The following is a 22,952-nucleotide window of genomic DNA, read 5'->3' on the forward strand; positions in this document are numbered from 1 at the left end:
TTAGCAGATTTATAAAATATAAAAAAATGTACTGTTTACTCTTTCCTTTGTTGAAGCACCTTTGGCAGCAATTACAACCTCGAGTCTTCTTGGGTATGACTCTACAGGCTTTGCACATGTGTATTTGGGAGTTTCTCCCATTCTTCTCTGCAGATCCTCTCAAGCTCTGTCAGGTTGTTTGGGCATCTTTGCTGCACTGGCTATTTTCAGATCTCTCCAGAGATGTTCGATTGGGTTCGAGTCCGGGCTCTGTCTGGGCCGCTCAAGGACATTGAGACTTGTCCCGAAGCCGCACCTGCGTTGTCTTGGCTGTGCTTAGGGTCGTTATCTTGATGGAAGGTGAACCTTTGCCCCAGTGTAAGGTTCTGAGCGCTTTGGAGCAGGTTTTCATCGAGGATCTCTTTTGTACTTTTCTCAGTTCATCTTTCCCTCAATCCTGACTAGTCTCCCAGTTCCTGCCGCTGTGAAACATCCCCACAGCATGATGCTGCCACCACCATACTTCACCGTAGGGTTTGTGCCAGGTTTCCTCAAGATGTGACACTTAGCATTCAGGCCAAAGAGTTAAGTCTTGGTTTGAATGATGGAGGTCACTGTGTTCTTGGGGATCTTCAATGCTGCATATATTTTGGGGGTTAGTATCTTTAGTACCCTTCCCCACATCTGTGCTAGAGGTCGACCGATTCTGATTTTTCAACACCGATACCGATTATTGGAGGACCCAAAAAAAAGCTGATAACGATCAATCGGGCGATTTTTCAATTTTTTTTTTTTTTTTTTACATTTTTCAAAAAAGGAAAAAAGTTATTTATTTGTAATAATGACAATTACAACAATACTGAATGAACACTTTTAACTTAATATAATACATCAATAAAATCAATTTAGCCTCAAATAAATAATGAAACGTTCAATTTGGTTTAAATAATGCAAAAACAAAGTGTTGGAGAAGAAAGTAAAAGTGCAATATGTGCCATGTAAGAAGGCTAACATTTAAGTTCCTTACATTTACATTACATTTAAGTCATTTAGCAGACGCTCTTATCCAGAGCAGGTTTTCAGAACCTGCTCAGAACATGAGAACATATGAAAGCTGGTGGTTCCTTTTAACATGAGTCTACAATATTCCCAGGTAAGAAGTTTTAGGTTGTAGTTATTATAGGAATTATAGGACTATTTCTCTCTATACGATTTGTATTTCATATACCTTTGACTATTGGATGTTCTTATAGGCACTTTAGTATTGCCAGTGTAACAGTATAGCTTCAGTCCCTCTCCTCGCTCCTACCTGGGCTCGAACCAGGAACACATCGACAACAGCCACCCTTGAAGCAGCGTTACCCATGTAGAGCAAGGGGGAAAAACTATTCCAAGTCTCAGAGCAAGTGACGTTTGAAACGCTATTAGCGCGCACCCGGCTAACTAGCTAGCCATTTCACATCGTTTACACCAGCCTAATCTTGGGAGTTGACAGGCTTGAAGTCATAAACAGCGCAATGCATTGCGAAGGGCTGCTGGCAAACGCACTAAATTGCTGTTTGAATGAACGCTTACGAGCCTGCTGCTGCCTACCACCGCTCAGTCAGACTGCTCTATCAAATCATAGACTTAATTATAACATAACACACAGAAATACGAGCCTTAGGTCATTAATATGGTCGAATCCGGAAACTATCATCTCGAAAACAAAACGTTTTTCCTGTCAGTGAAATACGGAACCGTTCCGTATTTTATCTAACGGGTGGCATCCCTAAGTCTAAATATTCCTGTTACATTGCACAACCTTCAATGTTATGTAATAATTACGTAAAATTCGGGCAAATTAGTTCGCAACGAGCCAGGCGGCCCAAACTGTTGCATATACCCTGACTCTGCATACAATGAACGCAAAATGACACAATTTCACCTGGTTAATATTGCCTGCTAACCTGGATTTCTTTTAGCTAAATATGCAGGTTTAAAAAAATATATACGTCTGTGTATTGATTTTAAGAAAGGCATTGATGTTTACGGTTAGGTACAGTCGTGCAACGATTGTGCTTTTTTCCCAAATGCGCTTTTGTTAAATCATTACATTTACATTTACGTCATTTAGCAGACGCTCTTATCCAGAGCGACTTACAAATTGGTGCATTCACCTTATGATATCCAGTGGAACAACCACTTTACAATAGTACATCTATATATTTTTTTTGGGGGGGGGGGGGGGTTTAGAAGGATTACTTAATCCTATCCCAGGTATTCCTTAATGAGGTGGGGTTTCAGGTGTCTACGTAAGGTGGTGATTGACTCCGCTGTCCTGGCGTCGTGAGGGAGCTTGTTCCACCATTGGGGTGCCAGAGCAGCGAACAGTTTTGACTGGGCTGAGTGGGAACTGTGCTTCCGCAGAGGTAGGGAGGCGAGCAGGCCAGAGGTGGATGAACGCAGTGCCCTTGTTTGGGTGTAGGGACTGATCAGAGGCTGAAGGTACGGAGGTGCCGTTCCCCTCACAGCTCCGTAGGCAAGCACCATGGTCTTGTAGCAGATGCGAGCTTCAACTGGAAGCCAGTGGAGTGTTCGGAGGAGCGGGGTGACGTGAGAGAACTTGGGAAGGTTGAACACCAGATGGGCTGCGGCGTTCTGGACGAGTTGTAGGGGTTTGATGGCACAGGCAGGGAGCCCCGCCAACAGCGAGTTGCAGTATCCAGACGGGAGATGACAAGTGCCTGGATTAGGACCTGCGCCGCTTCCTGTGTGAGGCAGGGTTGTACTCTGCGAATGTTGTAGAGCATGAACCTACAGGATCGGGTCACCGCCTTGATGTTAGCGGAGAACGACAGGGTGTTGTCCAGGGTCACGCCAAGGCTCTTAGCACTCTGGGAGGAGGACACAATGGAGTTGTCAACCGTGATGGCGAGATCATCGTTTGGCGAAGTCGGCTGTCTTTGTTAGGAAGAAATAGTCTTCACAGTTCGCAACGAGCCAGGCGGCCCAAACTGCTGCATATACCCTGACTCTTTTGCAAGAGAAGTGACACATTTTCCCTAGTTAAAATAAATTAATGTTAGCAGGCAATATTAACTAAATATGCAGGTTTAAAAATATATATTATTGTGTATTGATTTTAAGAAAGGCATTGATGTTTATGGTTGGAGCAACGTGTACCTAAGCGATTATATGCAACGCAGGACAGGCTAGATAAGCTAGTAATATCATCAACCATGTGTAGTTAACTAGTGATTATGATTGATTGTTTTTTATAAGAATTTTAATGCTAGCTAGCAACTTACCTTGGCTTCATACTGCATTCGCGTAACAGGCAGGCTGCTCGTGGAGTGCAATGTAAAGCAGGTGGTTAGAGCGTTGGACTAGTTAACCGTAAGGTTGCAAGATTGAATCCCCGAGCTGACAAGGTAAAATCTGTCGTTCTGCCCCTGAACAAGGCAGTTAACCCACCGTTCGTAGGCCGTCATTGAAAATAAGAACGTGTTCTTAACTGACTTGCCTAGTTAAATAAAGGTCTAAAAAAATAAAATAATTGCCGTCCAAAAATACCGATTTCCGATTGTTATGAAAACTTGAAATTGGCCCTAATTAATCGACCATTCCGATTAATCGGTCGACCTCTACTCTGTGCGTTGACACAATCCTGTCTCGGAGCTCTACGGACAATTCCTTCGACCTCATGGCTTGGTTATTGCACTGACATGCACTGTCAACTTATATAGACAGGTGTGTGCCTTTCCAAATAATGTCCAATCAATTGAATTGAACACAGGCGGACTTCAATCAAATTGTAGAAATATCTCCAGGATGATCAATGGAAACAGGATGCACCTGAGCTCAATTTTGAGTCTCATAGCCAAGGGTCTGACTTCTTAAAAAAATATAGATATTTCACCTTTATTTAACCAGGTAGGCCAGTTGAGAACAAGTTCTCATTTACAACTGTGACCTGGCCAAGATAAAGCATAGCAGTGCGACACAAACAACAGCGTTACACATAAACAAACGTACAGTCAATAACAAAATAAAAATAGAAAGATGATTGTACAGTGTGTGCAAATGTAGGGAGGTAGGCAATAAATAGGCCATAGAGGTGAAAATAATTACAATTTAGCATTAATACTGGAGTGAGATGTGCAGATGATGATGTGCAAGTAGAGCTACTGGGGTGCAAGAGGGTAAGTAATAATATGGGGATGAGGTAGTTGGGTGGGCTAGTTACAGATTGGCTGTGTACAGGTACAGTGATCGGTAAGCTGCACTGACAGCTGGTGCTTAAAGTTAGTGAGGGAGATATAAGACTCCAGCTTCAGAGATTTTTGCAATTCGTTCCAGTCATTGGCAGCAGAGAACTGGAAGGGAAGGCGGCAAAAGTAAGTGTTGGCTTTGGGGATGACCAGTGCAATATACCTGCTGGAGCGCGTGCTACGGGTGAGTGTTGCTATGGTGACCAGTGAGCTGAGATAAGGCGAGGCTTTACCTAGCAAAGACTTATAGATGACCTGGAGCCTGTGGGTTTGGCGACGGACATGTGGTGAGGGGCAGCCAACAAGAGCATACAGGTCGCAGTGGTGGGTACTATATGGGGCTTTGGTGATAAAACGGATGGCACTGTGATCAAGTACATCCAGTTTGCTGATTAGAGTGTTGGAGGCTATTTTGTAAATGACATCGCCGTAGTCAAGGATCGGTAGGATAGTCAGCTTTACGAGGGTATGTTTGGCGGCATGAGTGAAGGAGGCTTTGTTGCGAAATAGGAAGCCGATTCTAGATTTAATTTTGGATTGGAGATGCTTAATGTGAGTCTGAAAGGAGAGTTTACAGTCTAACCAGACACCTAGGTATTTGTAGTTGTCCACATATTCTAAGTCAGAACCGTCCAGAGTAGTGATGCTAGTCGGCGGGAGGGTGCAGGCAGCAATCAGTTGAAGAGCATGCACTTAGTTTTACTACCATTTAAAAGAAGTTGGAGGCCATGGAAGGAGTGTTGTATGGCATTGAAGCTTACTTATGTAAATATGGTTTCTATTTTTTATTTGTAATAAATTTGTTAACATTTCTAAAAACCTGTTTTCGCTTTGTCATTATGGGGTATTGTGTAGATTGAGTATTTTTTTATTTATTTAATATATTTTAGAATAAGGCTGTAACGTAACAAAATGTGGAAAAAGTCAAGGGGTGTGAATACTTTCTGAATGCACTGTATATGCAAAAGTATATGGACACCCCTTCAATTTAGTGGATTCGGCTAATTCAGCCACACCTGTAACAGGTGTATACAACTGAGCACACAGCCATGCAATCTCCATAGTCAAAGATTGGCCGTAGAATGGCCTTACTGAAGAGCTCAGTGACTTTCAACGTGGCAACGTCATAGGATGCCAACTTTTCAACAAGTCAGTTTGTAAAATTTCTGCCTTGCTAGAGCTGCCCCGGTCGGCAGTAGGTGCGAAGTGGAAACGTCTAGGAGCAACAACAGCTCAGCCGCAAAGTGGTAGGCCACACAGGCTCACAGAACGGGAACTCCTAGTGCTGAAGCGCATTGCGTATAAAAATCGTCTGTCCTCGGTTGCAACACTCACTACTTAGTTCCAAACTGCCTTTGGAAGAAACGTTAGCGCAATAATTGTTCGTTGGTAGCTTCATGAAATGGGTTTCCATGACCGTGCAGCCGCACACAAGCCTAAGATCACCATGCGCAATGCTAAGCGTCTGCTGGAGTGGTGTAAAGCTCGCCGTTGGACTCTGGAGCATTGAAAAGGCGTTCTCTGGAGGGATGAATAACGCTTCACCACCTGGCAGATGCCAGTAGAACTCAATGCATAGTGCAAACTGTAAACTTTGGTGGAAGAGGAACAATGGTTCGGACCCCTTAGTTCCAGTGAAGGGAAATCTTAACACTACACCATACAATGACATTCTCAACAATTCTGTGCTTATAACATTGTTGCAACAGTTTGGGGAAGGCCCTTTCCTAGTTCAACATGACAATGCCCCATGCAGAAAGCGAGGTCCATACAGAAATGGTTTGTCGTGATCGGTGTGGAAGAACTTTACTGACCTGCACAGAGCCCTGACCTCAATCCCATTGAACCCCTTTTTGGTGAATTGGAACGCCGACTGCGAGCCAGGCCTAAATGGCCAACATCAGTGCCGACCTCACTAATGCTTTTCTGGCTGAATGGAAGCAATGTTCCAACATCTAGTGGAAGCCTTCCCAGAAGAGTGGAGGCTGTTATAGCAGCAAAGGGGTGACCAATTCTATATTAATGCCCATAATTTTGGAATGAGAAGGTATTCACATACTTTTGGTCATGTAGTGTGTATATACTTAGTATACAAAACATTAAGAACACCTGCTCTTTCCATGACGGACTATCCAGGTGAAAGGAAAAGGGGGATACCGAGTACAACTGAATGCATTCAACTAAAAGCTATGAGCCCTTATTGATGTCACTTGTTAAATCCACTTCAATGAAGTGGGGGCGACAAATTTAAAGAATGTTTTTAAGTCTTGAGACATGGATTGTGTATATGTGCCATTCAGAAGGTTCATGGGCAAGACAAAATATTTAAGTGCCTTTGAACGGGGTATAGTAGTAGGTGCCAGAAGCATTGGTTTGTCAAGAACTGCAACCTTGCTGTTTTTTCCATGCTCAACAGTTTCCCTTTTGTCTCAAGAATGGTCCACCACCCAAAGGACATCCAGCCAACTTGACACAACTGTAGGAAGCATTGGAGTCAACATGAGCCAGTATCCCTGTGGAACGCTTTCGACACCTTGTAGAGTCCATGGCCCGACGAATGGAGGCTATTCTGACGGCAAAAGGGCACAACTCTATTAGGAAGGTGTTCCACATGTTTGGTATACTCAGTGTATACTCTTTGGTATACTCAGTGTATACTCTTTGGTATACTCAGTGTATACTCTTTGGTATACTCAGTGTATACTCTTTGGTATACTCAGTGTATACTCTTTGGTATACTCTTTGGTATACTCAGTGTATACTCTTTGGTATACTCAGTGTATACTCTTATAGTTGTAATGTTTTACTTCCTTTTATAAAAAAAGCTCTACTGAAGTTCTATTTGGTTATTTTTCCTCTCCAGGAGAAAATGGACCAGCTACTGCACATGATCCAGAGTGCAGATCCAACAGACAACCAGTCTGATGCCTGTGAGCTGCTGCAGCTAGAGGGTGAGACCAACTTACTAATTCTTACAGCTGGACTCACTTACGATTGACTTACTAAACAACTATTACTAAATAAGTCATTCTTACAGCTAAAGGGTAATACTGATTTAATAAACAACTATTACTAACTCTTTCAGCTGGAGTGTAATACTGACTTACTGAACAACTATTACTTATAAACTCTTACAGCTAGAGTGTAATACTGACTTACTGAACAACTATTACTAACAGCTAGTTAGTTAGTCATTCTTACCCTCTAGCTGTGAGAGTTACTTAGTCATTATTACCGTCTGTCTAATCTAACAGCTAGAGGGTGATACTTAACTTCTATGGGCTAGGTGACCTGCGGGACACAGCCAGTGAAATATCAGGGCGGCAAATTGGAAAAACAACAATGTCATAATTCAACTTTCTCAAACATACGACTATTTTACACCATTTTAAAGATACACGTCTCGTTAATCTAACCACATTGTCCGATTTCAAAAAGGCTTTACAGCTAAAGCAAAACATTAGATTATGTTAGGAGAGTACATAGACAAAAATAATCACACAGCCATTTTCCAAGCAAGGACATGTGTCAATAAAACCCAAAACACAGCGAAATGAAGCACCAACCTTTGACGATCTTCATCAGATGACATTCCTAGGACATTATGTTACACAATACATGTATGTTTTGTTCGATGAAGTTCATATTTATATCCAAAAACAGCATTTTACATTGGCGTGTGACGTTAAGAAAATATTTTTTCCTCCAATACTTCCGGTGAATCAGCACAACAATTTACAAAAATACTCATCATAAACGTTGATAAAAATATTAAACTGTTATTCAAAGAATTATAGATGAACATCTCCTTTATGCAACTGCTGTGACAGATTTCAAAAAAGCTTCACGGGGAAAGCACACTTTGCAATAATCTGAGTACATAGCTCAGAAAAATACACCAGGCAATACAGATACCCGCCATTTTGGAGTCATCTAAAATCATAAATAGCATTAGAAATATTCACTTACCTTTGATCTTCATCAGAAGGCACTTCCAGGAATCCCAGGTCCACAATAAATGTTGTTTTGTTCAATAAAGTCCATAATTTATGTCCAAATAACTCCTTGTTGTTTGCGCGTTCAGTAAGCTACTCCAAATGTAGGAAGCGCGCCGACAATTTCACGACAAAAAGTTATTTACGTTCGTTAAAACATGTCAAACGTTGTAAAACATCAATCTTTAGGGCCTTTTTAACGTAAAACTTCAGTAATATTCCAACCGGACGATTCCAATGTCTTGAAAAACGTTATGGAACACAGCTACCTCATGTGAACGTGCGTAATTGTGGCCTGTCATTCTCTCGGTCATCAGACTCCAGGAGGTCTTGTTCGCTCTCTATTGACTGCAAAAGCCTGAAACATGTTCAAAAGACTGTTGACATCTAGTGGAAGCCTTAGGAAGTGCAAATTGAACCCTAAGTCACTGTATACTGAATAGGCCCAGTCTTGAAAAACTACTATCCACTTCCTGGTTGGATTTTTTTCTCTGGTTTTTGCCTGCCATATGAGTTCTGTTATACTCATAATCACCATTCAAACAGTTTTAGAAACTAATAATATGCATATTCGAGTTTCTGAGCCAGAGTAGTAACCTGTTTAAATTGGGTTTGTTTTTCATCTGGCTGTGAAAATACTGCCCCCTAGCCCAGACAGGTTAATAAACAACTATTACTAACTAACTCTTACAGCTAGAGGGTAAGATTGACTTACTGAACAACTATTACCAACTAACCTTTACAGCTAGCGGGGGTAAGACAAACTAACCTTTACAGCTAGAGGGGGTAAGACAAACTAACCTTTACAGCTAGAAGGGGGTAAGACTAACTAACCTTTACAGCTAGAAGGGGGTAAGACAAACTAACCTTTACAGCTAGAAGGGGGTAAGACAAACTAACCTTTACAGCTAGAAGGGGGTAAGACAAACTAACCTTTACAGCTAGAGGGGGTAAGACAAACTAACCTTTACAGCTAGAGGGGGTAAGACAAACTAACCTTTACAGCTAGAGGGGGTAAGACAAACTAACCTTTACAGCTAGAAGGGGGTAAGACAAACTAACCTTTACAGCTAGAGGGGGTAAGACAAACTAACCTTTACAGCTAGAGGGGGTAAGACTAACTCTTAAAGCTAAATGCTAAGTCTATCCATCCATCTCTCTCTGTCTCTTACAGCTAGAGGTTAAGACTGACTAACTAATAGGTATGTAACAATTCACTGATGCGCATCAGTCACTGATTTCAATGTTTAAGATGGTTTGTGGACCCCAAAACCGATTTAAAAAAAAAAATAATAATAATAATAATAATAAAGAAATTACGCATTTCAAATTCACCAACATTTTTGGCTCATATTACTTTCTTCCTTACAAAAATACCTGATCTCCTCTGGTGTCGAGCTAAGCATCTAACTGTGTTGACAGACATTGATCTGCAAGTAATTTTGCATGCAGAACAACCTAGGGAAAATCAGTAGCCTAGTCAAACTGCGCACTGTGCCCAGATTCGCGCTGCCAAAGTGAGTAGGGCGGCCTCTTCCTGATCTTGCACACCTGCACTGCACCTTCAGCATTCAAATGCTAAAATGGCTTGCCCGATATTAGGCTTTATTGGTTGAGTGACAACCTATGTCATTTTCAAAAATGTTATTTTACCAGAATAAAAGTAAGCTACCGGAAACACAACTGATCTGGCTATACCTGTTTTACGTGGCTTACAATAGTTTATTTCCATTGTTCAGGTTCACCATCAGCAATAGTTTTGTTAAAATAAAATGGTGTATATGGTCATTTTTAGATATACAGGGTTAAGTTAATATTTTTGTAACGAGGATCAGCTTTTGCGAGGCCAAAGCTGGAGTACAAAAGAAGCTCACTAAACACTTCCAAATGGTCAAAACATTTTGTTTTGAGATGGGGATGAAATTCAAAGTTGTGCTATATATTCATTGGCTATGTCATAGCTAATTCAAACGATAAATATTGATTCATTAGCAGCTCAAACATTTAATCTGCAAAAATGACAAGTTAATTAGTGGGTGATGGTGATTTCAGAAACAGTAGGGGGACAAAAACAGGCTACATTCCCCCCCTCCCTAGTGGGGTGGTAGATGCCTTGTCTCCCTTATGGCTCAGCTCAGGTGCCTACATAGTACATACATCATTTACACACACACACACCCATAGTAAATACACCGTAGACATACAGTGCCTTCGGGAAGGTATTCAGACCTCTTCACTTTTTGTTACAGCGTTATTCTAAAATGGATTTAATAGTTTTTTTTCCTCATCAATCTACACACAATACCTAATAGTGACAAAGCAAAAACGGGTTTAGAAATGTTTGCTAATTTATTAAACATAAAAAACTGAAATATCACATTTACATAAGTATTCAGACTCTTTACTCAGTACTTTGTTGAAGCACTTTTGGCGTCAAGTCTTCTTGGGTATGATGCTACAAGCTTGTCACACCTGTATTTGGATAGTCCCTGCCACTGACAAAACATCCCCACAGCATGATACTGCCACAACCATGCTTCACCTTAGGGATGGTGCCATGTTTCCTCCAGACGTGACGCTTGGCATTCAGGCCAAAGAGTTCAATCTTGGTTTCATCAGACCAGAGAATCTTGTTTCTCATGATCTTAGTCTTTAGGTGCCTTTTGGCAAACTCCAAGCGGGCTGTCATGTGCCTTTTACTGAGGAGTGGTTTCCATCTGGCCGCTCTACCATAAAGGCCTGATTTGGTGGAGTGCTGCAGAGATGGTTGTCGTTCTGGAAGGTTCTCCCATCTCCACAGAGAAATTCTAGAGCTCAATCAGAGTGACAGTCGGGTTCTTGGTCACCTCTCTGACCAAGGCCCTTCTCCCCCGATTACTCAGTGTGGCTGGGCGGCCAGCTCTAGGAAGAGTCTTGGTGGTTCCAAACTTATTCCGTTTAAGAATGATGGAGGCCACTGTGTTCTTGGGGACCTTCAATGCTGAAGAAATGTTTTGGTGCCCTTCCCCAGATCTGTGCCTGGACTCCAATGAAGTTGTAGAAACATCTCAAGGATGATCAATGGAAATGGGATGCACCTGAGCTCAAGTTCGAGTCTCATAGAAAGGGTCTGAATAATTATGTAAATAAGGTATTTCTATTTAGAATTTATAAACTGTGACACTCAAATTACAGAAAATAATAATTAACACTTCCTTCCGTTTCAATATTCGAGAAAGGTGTTGATTTAATTTAATATTTTCTCTTCTTTTTCACCAAACAATGAAGGAGAGTTAATTACATGGAGGCTAATAGTGACATGATTCATTAAACTCGGCGTATGTCGCAAGTCACGACTTCACAGGAGAGCCATTTGAACGTAAAAAAAATACATTTTAATCAGAATGTGTTTTTTTTGGCAGAAATGACATCTCGAACATGTGAACTTTCATGTGCCTTAATATCAAACTTGTATGCCATCTGTAAATACGAATAAAATGGTTCAGCTACGAGCCTAGTTGCTTTACCCACAGAAAGAGTGAGCAACCTTCCCATTAGCCACGATTGGCTGAGATAATGAGTGGGCTGGACATGCTGGGAGATGAGTTTGGATTAGTCTGCCATATAGCAGGCTTCTGTCTATTGGAGCTGGTCAGTATGTCTAGGTAATCGTGTCAAACGCGGCTTTTTTTAAAATGTATCGTGTAGTAAAACTGCATAAACCTAATGTCAAGTTAAAGTGTACTGTTAGCTAGCTGGCTCACTAGCTAACGTTATGTGTATGCTCTCCACTTTCTAGACGACTAAGTTTCATCTTAGTGTCCCAGAGTGCAGAATAACTGATACATTTTTAAACGCTCAACACCCGTCGAATTTGTCTAGAGTCAGTAAACGTCGGCAAACAAAGCATAATTCAATTGTTGCCAGCAGCACTGTTAGTCACCAACGCTCTGGAAAACAGCCTAACCAGCTCTGCTAGGGGGAGTAAAACGGTCAGAGTGAGGTGTTCTCTCATTATGTGTCTGGAAGTAGCTAGCCAATGTTAGCCAGTTAGCTTGGGTGCTTGACTGTCGTTGTTAGGTCAGAGCGTCCAGTGTGCTCTGAATTTACAAACGGACAATCTGACAGCACAGTTGCGGTCACCAACGAGCTGGATAACATACTGTAACAGCCTAACCAGCTCTGCAAGGGCGAGTAATGTTCAGTGAGCTGTTCGCTCTCTCTTAGATGTCTGGAAGTAGCTGGTAAGTTAGTACAGAACGCTAGGATCAACCCTTAAAGAGATGGGTGGGTCTAAGGCTTAAGAGAGTGTGAACAATGCTGAATGGGTGTAGACAAAGAAGGGCTCTCCAATAGTTGTACCAAAATATTGAAAGATGGTTTTCTCAAAAGTGAGTTTACAAGTTGATCAACTTTCAAAGCAGAATTACTTTCCCATTGTTTCCTCAAATGCAGTGTATGATATACCATTTTGTAGCTCTGAGTCTCTACTTTTATCCATTGTAAAAAAACTGAAATTCAAATGTCGCTACATAAGACCGAATCCAGGTGGTGAGTCACAATATTCAATTTTTGTATACGGAGAAACTGTATAATCTGTATAAGCACTTTGTGACATTTGCTGATGTAATTTGATTTGAATTAGGATTAGTCTCATTCAAAGTGAGAAATGCAGCATGTCCTCATTGGAGATCTATCTGTTCTATTAATGCAAAAAAAAGTTAAGGGAAATATTACATTTTTTTCTAAAGCTGAAAAAAATATACATTTTGTTCCTAAATGCATTTACATTACCAAGTACATTAATGGGGTAAACCTACTCTATGTATTAGGCTGTTTTAGAGAAGGTTTGAATCATAATGTGAGTACATAATGTGAGTACATCTGTTGAAGTACAGTAGCTCAATGAAGCCACATTACTATAGCTGCTTATGATGAAAGGTTAAATTAGCGGTTTTTTTTGGCTTCAGACAAAAACAAATATTTCACAAAAGTTTTTTTTGTATTAATCTAGATGCGTATTGAATCGTCTTGAAAAGGAAAGATGCACATCCTTACTGACTCTTACAGCTAGCTAGACGGTAAGACTGACTCTTACAGCTAGCTAGACGGTAAGACTGACTCTTACAGCTAGCTAGACGGTAAGACTGACTCTTACAGCTAGCTAGACGGTAAGACTGACTCTTACAGCTAGCTAGACGGTAAGACTGACTGACTCTTACAGCTTGAGCAGGCCTGGGCAAAGGCCGGCCCGGGGGCCGTATGTGGCCCGCAATCTGATTCAGTACGGCCTGTGGAATCATGCTCAGATCGCATAAAGAATTTGCGATAGTAAAGTTTTGAAAAAAGTATTTGTTATTCAAATTAAAAGTCCAATACTTGCATTTGTTTAATGATTTAATTACCACCGCTTGTGGGACATTTATTTTGCTAGTTAAAGACCCGCCTTAGCTCACTGGTCACCATAGCAACACCCACCCGTAGCACGCGCTCCAGCAGGTATATCTCACTGGTCATCCCCAAAGCCAACACTTACTTTGGCCGCCTTTCCTTCCAGTTCTCTGCTGCCAATGACTGGAACGAATTGCAAAAATCTCTGAAGCTGGAGACATATATCTCCCTCTAACTTTAAGCACCAGCTGTCAGAGCAGCTTACCGATCAATGCACTTGTACACAGCCAATCTGTAAATAGCCCACCCAACTACCTCATCCCCATATTATTACTTACCCTCTTGCTCTTTTGCACCCCAGTATCTCTATTTGCACATCATCATCTGCACATCTCACTCCAGTATTAATGCTAAATTGTAATTATTTTCACCTCTAGGGCCTATTTATTGCCTACCTCCCTACTCTCCTACATTGGCACACACTGTACATAAATAAAAAAATCTTTATTTTATTTTGTGTTATTGACTGTACGCTTGTTTATGTGTAACTCTGTGTTGTTGTTTGTGTCGCACTGCTATGCTTTATCTTGGCCAGGTCGCAGTTGTAAATGAGAACTTGAACTAGCCTACCTGGTTAAATAAAGGTGAAATAAAAATAAAATAAAAAGGCACGTATAAATAACAACTGCACAAGGACAGACAGTGACTGACAGGCTAGCTAGAAATTGGGCAAAAATGTTTTTGGGGGAAAGTAGACAATGAATGTAGGGTGTTCCAGCAAGAGTGTACATCGAAATATTTATTTGAGGTACCAGGGAAAGCTGTGTGCAAAGTTAGCATCGCTGTCTTGAAAGACTAGAACTTGTCCCGACACTTCCAGACGAAGCATGCAGAGAAATATAGGAATATATCTTCTGAGCAGAGGGCAATTGCATCAAGAGTTGTTTTCTCAGTTGTAAAAGCAGCAAGGAGTTTTCACAAAACTTCATTCAGCAAACAGAATTGCAATAGCTAGCTATGTACTGTCCCACAAAATTGCTAAACATAGCAAGCCATTCGCTGAGGGAGAATTCATTAAAGAATGTTTAATTGACTCTGCAGCAATACTTTGCCCTGACAAGAAAGCTGTTTGAAAATTGTTTCCCTGTCAAGACAAACAGTGACACATCGTGTTGAGGACATCGCAGAGAATTATAGAACCACAGTTGAAAGACAAGGTAAAGGATTTCTCCTTGGCCCTGGATGAGAGCAGTTATGCACGTGACATGGCGCAGTTGTTGATATTCTTACGAGGCATAACCCCAGAACCCCATAACACCAGAACCCCAGACTTTGAAACTACAGAGGAGCTTCAGTACAGTCAATGAAGAGCACAACCACAGGGGAAGGTTTATTGGAGGAGGTTAATAAGTATGTGGCAAAGCTGGGACTGAGTTTAGAAAAGTTATCCAGTGTGACCACTGATGGGTGCCCAAACTTGACAGGAAAAAACATTGACCTTTTGAAAAGGATACAAGATCAATAGCTGAGCTGAACCCAGATCAGAAAATGATCAAGGGTAATTTCCTGCGTTGCATTATTCATCAGGAGGTGTTCTGAAAATGAGCCATGTTGTGGATACAGTCACTGAAGTAGTAAACTTTAAACCACAGGCAGTTTGTCTCACTGTTGGAAGAGACAAGGTTGGATCATGTAGATCTCCCCTACCACACAAACGTGAGATGGCTGAGTTTGGGGAAGGTGCTTAAAAGGGTGTGGGACCTGAAGTTGGAGATTGCTGAGTTTTTGCAAACGAAAGGAAAATATGTGGATTTCCCTCAACAGCAAGATAAAGAATGGTTGGCTGATTTTGCCTTCACCATCGACATCATGACCCTCATGAATGAACTGAATTCCCAACTACTAGGGAATGGCCTTTTTGCACGTCAGATGTACAGCCTTGTCAAAGCCTTAAGGGAAAATTACTCCTCCTGACCCGCCAAGGTGAAGCCAACAGTCTCACCCACCTTCCGACACTACTAGTCTGTTCCCTATCAGATGACCAACGTGAGAACTATACATCGCTGCTGCGTGCTTTGAACGGGGAGTTTTTTTCTCGTAGTTTTGAGGATTTCAAAGTGTTGGAAAATTACAATTATATGTTGGTTTCCTCTCATTTCACCTTCAATGTGGATAACTGACCTGCATCTTGAGCTTATCGCTCTTCAGTCTGATGCAGTGATTGGAGAACTATTCAAAACAATGTCACTGACGAGGTTCTATGCATCTCTCGATGAACAAAACTTTCCAAAGATTAGGAGTCATGCTCAGAAGATGTTTGTACTGTTTGGGTGAACCTATGTGAACAGACATTTTCAGTGATTTAAATATAACAAGTCAAAGCACAGATCATCTCTTACTGACTCTCCCCTCTCAGCAATCCTGCGCATAGCGACGTCAGAAACTATATGTGACTTCTCTGCTGTAGACAATGCCCATCAGAGGCTTCACTCCTCACACTGATTGAGTAGTTTAAATGTAATGTTGAGCTCTCTCTTTCTTGTGTTTTTGTGCATACCCGTTAACAAGGGTTCTGTCCGTGGTGCTGAATGCACAGTGTACTTTCCCCCGTGTAGTTCATTGCATGTTTAATAATGAAAATACCTACCAAAAGGAGAACATGAATGTGGTTTATTTCTGTGCATGTTAAAAAAGTAAAATAAGTAGCATATCTGGATGTGATTTACAGTAGATAGATTTACAGTAGATATCTGTCAACAGTCATACACTTCATGTATAATCCTGTAATATGATTCTGGCACAAGATGCAATTGCAAAAATATATTCTAATGTGGCCCTCCATGGAAAATAATTGCCCAGGCCTGATCTAGAGGGTAAGACTGACTAACTCTTACAGCTAGAGGGTATTTTATTGAACCTTTATTTAACCAGGCAAGTCAGTTAAGAACAAATTCTTATTTACAATGACGGCCCACCACAAGGCAAAGGCGTCCTGCGGGGACGGGGGCTTGGATTATAAATAAATAATAGAGGACAACACACACATCACGACAAGAGACAACACTACATAAAGGGATACCTAAGGCAACAACATAGCAACACAGCATGGTAGCAACACAACATGACAACAAATCAAATGTATTTGTCACATACACATGGTTAGCAGGTGTTAATGCAAGTGTAGCGAAATGCTTGTGCTTCTAGTTCCGACCATGCCGTAATATCTAACAAGTAATATAACCTAACAATTCCACAACTACCTTATACACACAAGTGTAAAGGAATGAATACGAAGATGTACATAAAAATATATAAATGAGTGATGGCCGAACGGCATAGGCAAGATGCAGTAGATGGTAAAGAGTACAGTATATACACATATGAGATGAGCAATGCAGGGTATTAAAACATATGAAGTGACATTGTATAAAGTCGCTAGTGATACATTACATCAAGATGGCAAGATGCAGTAGATGGTATAGAGTACACTATATACATATGAGATGAGCAATGTAGGGTATGAAAACATTATATAAAGTGGCATTGTTTAAAGTGGCGAGTGATACATTTAATTACATCAGATGGCAAGATGCAGTGATGGTATAGCGTACAGTATATACATAAGAGATGAGTAATGTAGGTTAAGTAAACATTATATAATATAAATAATATTTTAGTGGCTAGTGATAAATTGATCACATACATTTTTCCATTATTAAAGTGGGTGGAGTTGAGTCAGTATGTTGGAAGCAGCCACTCAATGTTAGTGATGGCTGTTTAACAGTCTGATGGCCTTGAGATAGCTGTTTTTCAGTCTCGGTCCCAGCTTTGATGCACCTGTACTGACCTCGCCTTCTGGATCATAGTGGTGTGAACAGGCAGTGGCTCGGGTGGTTGTTGTCCTTCGTGATCTTTTTGGCCTTCCTGTGACATTGGGTGGTGTAGGTGTCCTGGAGGGCAGGTAGTTTGCACCCGGTGATGCGTTGTTCAGACCTCACTACCCTCTGGAGAGCCTTCCGGTTATGGGCGGAGCAGCTGCCGTACCAGTCGGTGATACAGCCCGACAGGATGCTCCCGATTGTGCATCTGTAAAAGTTTGTGATTTTGGTGACAAGCCTAATTTCTTCAGCCTCCTGAGGTTGAAGAGGCGCTGCTGCACCTTTTCTTCACCACGCTGTCTGTGTGGGTGAACCTTTTTAGTTTGTCCGTGGTGTGTACGCCGAGGAACTTAAAACTCTCCACCCTCTCCACTATTGTCCCGTCAATGTAGATAGGGGGCTGCTCCCTCTGCTGTTTCCTGAAGTCCACGATCATCTGCTTTGTTTTGTTGACATTGAGTGTGAGGTTATTTTCCTGACACCACACTGCGAGAGCCCTCACCTCCTCCCTGTAGGCCGTCTCATCATTGTTGGTAATCAAGCCTACCACTGTAGTGTTGTCTGCAAACTTGATGATTGAGTTGGAGGCGTGCATGGCCACGCAGTCATGGGTGAACAGGGAGTACAGAAGAGGGCTGAGAACGCACCCTTGTGGGGACCCAGTGTTGAGGATCAGCGGGGTGGAGATGTTGTTACCTACCCTCACCACCTGGGGGTGGCCCGTCAGGAAGTCCAGGACCCAGTTGCACAGGGCGGGGTCGAGACCCAGAGTCTCGACCTTAATGACGAGTTTGGAGGGTACTATGGTGCTAAATGCTGAGCTGTAATCGATGAACAACATTCTTACATAGGTATTCCTCTTGTCCAGATGGGTTAGGGCAGTGTGCAGTGTGATGGCAATTGCGTCGTCTGTGGACCTATTGTGGCGGTAAGCAAATTGGAGTGGGTCTAGGGTGTCAAGTAGGGTGGAGGTGATATGATCCTTGACTTGTCTCTCAAAGCACTTCATGATGACGGAAGTGAGTGCTACAGGACGGTAGTCATTTAGCTCAGTTTGCTTTCTTGGGAACAGGAACCTCTTGAAGCATGTGTGGACAGCAGACTGGGATAAGGATTGATTGAATATGTCTGTAAACACACCAGTCAGCTGGTCTGCGCATGCTCTGAGGACGTAGCCGGGGATACCGTCTGGGCCTGCAGCTTTGCTAGGGTTAACACGTTTAAATGTTTTACTCACATCGGCTGCAGTGAAGGAGAGCCTGCAGGTTTTGGTAGCGGGCCGTATCAGTGGCACTGTATTGTCCTCAAAGCGAGCCAAAAAGTTGTTTAGTCTGTCTGGGAGCAAGGCATCGTGATCCGCGACGGGGCTGGTTTTTCTTTTGTAGTCCGTGATTGACTGTAGACCCTGCCACATACCTCTCGTGTCTGAGCCGTTGAATTGCGTCTCCACTTTGTCTCTGTACTGACGCTTAGCTTGTTTGATTGCCTTGCGGAGGGAATAGCTACACTGTTTGTATTCGGTTATGTTTCCGGTCACCTTGCCCTGATTAAAAGCAGTGGTTCACGCTTTCAGTTTTGCGCGAATGCTGCCATCAATCCACGGTTTCTGGTTGGCGAATGTTTTAATAGACGCTGTGGGTACAACATCACTGATGCACTTGTTAATGAACTCGCACACCGAATCAGCGTATTCGTCAATGTTGTTGTTCTTTGCAATGCGGAACATATCCCAGTCCACGTGATCGAAGCAAACTTGAAGCGTGGAATCCGATTGGTCGATCCAGCGTTGAACAGACCTGAGGGCGGGAACTTCCTGTTTTAGTTTCTGTCTATAGGCTGGGAGCAACAAAATGGAATCGTGGTCAGCTTTTCCGAAGGTGAGGGAGGGCCTTGTATGCGTCGCGGAAGTTAGAATAACAGTGGTCTAGGGTTTTGCTACCCCTGGTAGCACAGTCGATATGCTGATAGAATTTGGGGAGCCTTGTTTTCAGATTAGCCTTGTTAAAATCCCCGGCTACGATAAATGCAGCCTCAGGATATGTGGTTTCCAGTTTACATTTACATTTACGTCATTTAGCAGACGCTCTTATCCAGAGCGACTTACAAATTGGTGCATTCACCTTATGATATCCAGTGGTACAACCACTTTACAATAGTACATCTATATCTTTCTTGGGGGGGAGGGGGAGGGAGGGGGGGGGGGGGGGGTTAGAAGGATTACTTAATCCTATCCCAGGTATTCCTTAAAGAGGTCGGGTTTCAGGTGTCTCCGGAAGGTGGTGATTGACTCCGCTCTCCTGGCGTCGTGAGGGAGCTTGTTCCACCATTGGGGTGCCAGAGCAGTGAAAAGTTGACTGGGCTGAGCGGGCACTGTGCTTCCGCAGAGGTAGGGAGGCGAGCAGGCCAGAGGTGGATGAACGCAGTGCCCTTCTTTGGGTGTAGGGACTGATCAGAGCCTGAAGATACGGAGGTGCCGTTCCCCTCACAGCTCCGTAGGCAAGCACCATGGTCTTGTAGCAGATGCGAGCTTCAACTGGAAGCCAGTGGAGTGTGCGGAGGAGTGGGGTGACGTGAGAGAACTTGGGAAGAGTTACATTTTACATAGAGTCCAATGAAGTTCTTTCATGGCCGTCGGTGGCTGCTTGGGGGGGATATACACGACTGTGATTATGATCGAAGAGAATTCTCTTGGTAGATAATGCGGTCGGCTTTTGATAGTGAGGAATTCTAAGTCAGGTGAACAAAAGGACTTGAGTTCCTGTATATTGTTATGATCACACTACGTCTCGTTAATCATAAGGCATACACCCCCGCCCTTCTTCTTACCAGAGAGATGCTTGTTTCTGTCGGCGCGATGCGTGAAGAAACCAGGTGGCTGTACCGACTCAGATTGCGTGTCTCGAGTGAGCCTTGTTTCCGTGAAACAAAGAACGTTAGTCTCGGATGTCTCTCTGGAATGCTACCCTTGCTCGGATTTCGTCAACCTTGTTGTCAAGAGACTGGACATTGGTGAGTAGTATGCTCGGGAGCGGTGCGTGATGTGCCCGTCTACGAAGCCTGACCAGAAGACCGCTCCGTCTGCCCCTTCTTCTACGGCGTCGTTGTTTTGGGTCGCCGGCTGGGATCCGATCCATTGTCCTGGGTGGTAGGCCAAACAGAGGATCCGCTTCGGGAAAGTCGTATTTCTGGTCGTAATGTTGGTGAGTTGACGTTGCTCTTATATCCAATAGTTCAAACATTATTGGGCACAGACAACAACAAAGGGCAAGAAGGTAGAGTCAACAATGCATCATGCAAAGCAGCCTCAACTGTCAGTAAGAGTGTCCATGTCTGAGTCTTTGAATAAAGAGATTGAGATAAAACTGTCCAGTTTGAATGTTCTTTGCAGCTCGTTCCAGTCGCTAGCTGCAGCGAACTGAAAAGGAGTGACCCAGGGATGTGTGACTTGGGGACCTTTAACATAATGTGACTGGCAGAGCGGGTGTTGTATGTGGAGGATGAGGGCTGCAGTAGATATCTCACATAGGGGGGAGTGAGGCCTAAGAGGGTTTTTATAGGTAAGCATCAACCTGTGGGTCTTGCGACGGGTATGCAGAGTCGTATAAGGAGCATTGGTGGCAAATCTGATGGCCGAATGGTAACGAACATCTAGCCGCTCGAGAGCACCCTTACCTGCCGATCTATAAATTATGTCTCCGTAATCTAGCATGGGTAGGATGGTCATCTGAATCAGGCTTAGTTTGACAGCTGGAGTGAAAGGGGCGATCACGATAGAGGAAACCAAGTCTAGATTTAACTTTAGCCTGCAGCTTTGATATGTGCTGAGAGAAGGACGGTGTACCGTCTAGCCACACACCCAAGTACTTGTATGAGGTGACTACCTCAAGCTCTAAACCCTCAGAGATAGTAATCACACCTGTGGGGAGAGGGGCATTCTTCTTACCAAACCACATGACCTTTGTTTTGGAGGTGTTCAGAACAAGGTTAAGGGTAGAGAAAGCTTGTTGGACAGTAAGAAAGCTCTGTTGTAGAGCATTTAACACAAAATCCGGGGAGGGGCCAGCTGAGTATAAGACTGTATCATCTGCATATAAATGAATGAGAGAGCTTCTTACTGCCTGAGCTATGTTGTTGATGTAAATTGAGAAGAGTGTGGGGCCTAGGATTGAACCTTGGGGTACTCCCTTGGTAACCTGCAGTGGCTGAGACAGAAGATTTTCTGACTTTATACACTGCACTCTGAGGTAGTTAGCAAAACAGGCCAAAGACCCCTCAGAGACACCAATACTCCTTAGACGGCCCACAAGAATTGAATGGTCTACCGTATCGAAACATTTCTTAGAATCAAGGGCAATGGTGACATCATTGAGAACCTTTAAGGTTGCAGTGACACATCCATAACCTGAGCTGAAACCGGATTGCATACCAGAGAGAATATTATAGGCATCAAGAAAGCCAGTCAGTTGATTATTGACAAGTTTTTCCAACACTTTATAAACAGGGCAAAATAGAAATAGGCCTATAACAGTTAGGATCAGCTTGATACCCTTTAAATAAAGGATGAACTCTGGCTACCTTCAAAGCAATGGGAACCTCCCCAGAAAGGAGAGACAGGCTTTGCTATGATAGGGGCAGCAACCTTAAAGAAGAAAGGGTCTAAACCATCTGACCCAGATGTTTTTTTGTGGTCAAGTTTCCAGAGCTCCTTTAGCACCCCAGACTCAGTGACTGCCTGCAGGGAGAAACTTTGTAGCGGGGCAGTGGAAAAAGAGGGAGAAACATCAGGGATAGTTGCATTAGAAGGGGTGGGAGATGAGGAAATGTTGGACAGTCAAGGAGGCATGGCTGAGTCAAATAGGAATTCTGACTTAATGAAGTGGTGATTGAGGAGCTCAGCCATGTGCTTCTTGTCAGTAACAACCACATCGACATTAAGGGACATGGGCAGCTGTGAGGAGGAGGGTTTATTCTTCAGGTCTTTAACCGTTTTCCAGAACATCTTGAGGTTAGACCCACAGAGAGAGAACTGCTTCTGAAAGTAACTAACTTTCGCCTTCCGGATAGCCTGAGTGCACTTATTTCTCATTTGCCTGGACAAGAACCAGTCAGCCTGAGTATGCGTTTGCCGAGCCTTTCGCCAATGCAATTCTTGAGGTGGAGTAACTCTGCAAGATAACGGTCGAACCAGGGGCTCAACCTGTTTTTAATTCTAATTTTCTTTATGGGGGCGTGTTTGTTAACCTCCCTGGGCAAGGTGGACGCTTGCGTCCCAACTAGTCAACAGCCAGTGGAATCGTGTGGCGCGAAATACAAATACCTCATAAATGCTATAACTTCAATTTCTCAAACATATGACTATTTTACACCATTTTTAAAGACAAGACTCTCGTTAATCTAATCACACTGTCCGATTTCAAAAAGGCTTTACAGCGAAAGCAAAACATTAGATTATGTCAGGAGAGTACCCTGCCAAAAGT

The 22,952-nt window shown here is 42.8% G+C and overlaps 1 protein-coding gene across 1 annotated transcript in view; it reads left to right on the top strand.

Moving 5' to 3' along the window:
• stam (signal transducing adaptor molecule (SH3 domain and ITAM motif) 1) overlaps window positions 1-22,952 on the top strand; it is a 67,867-nt gene that overhangs the window by 25,200 nt on the left and 19,715 nt on the right. Inside the window, exon 10 of the mRNA XM_045694580.2 lies at window positions 7,096-7,183. Within this exon, the coding sequence (XP_045550536.1) occupies window positions 7,096-7,183 (88 nt within the window). The remainder of the gene's footprint in view (window positions 1-7,095; window positions 7,184-22,952) is intronic.

This window comes from Salmo salar, chromosome 14 (genome assembly GCF_965601325.2).
Source record: "Salmo salar chromosome 14, fSalSal1, whole genome shotgun sequence".
NCBI classification, from domain to species: Eukaryota; Metazoa; Chordata; class Actinopteri; order Salmoniformes; family Salmonidae; genus Salmo; species Salmo salar.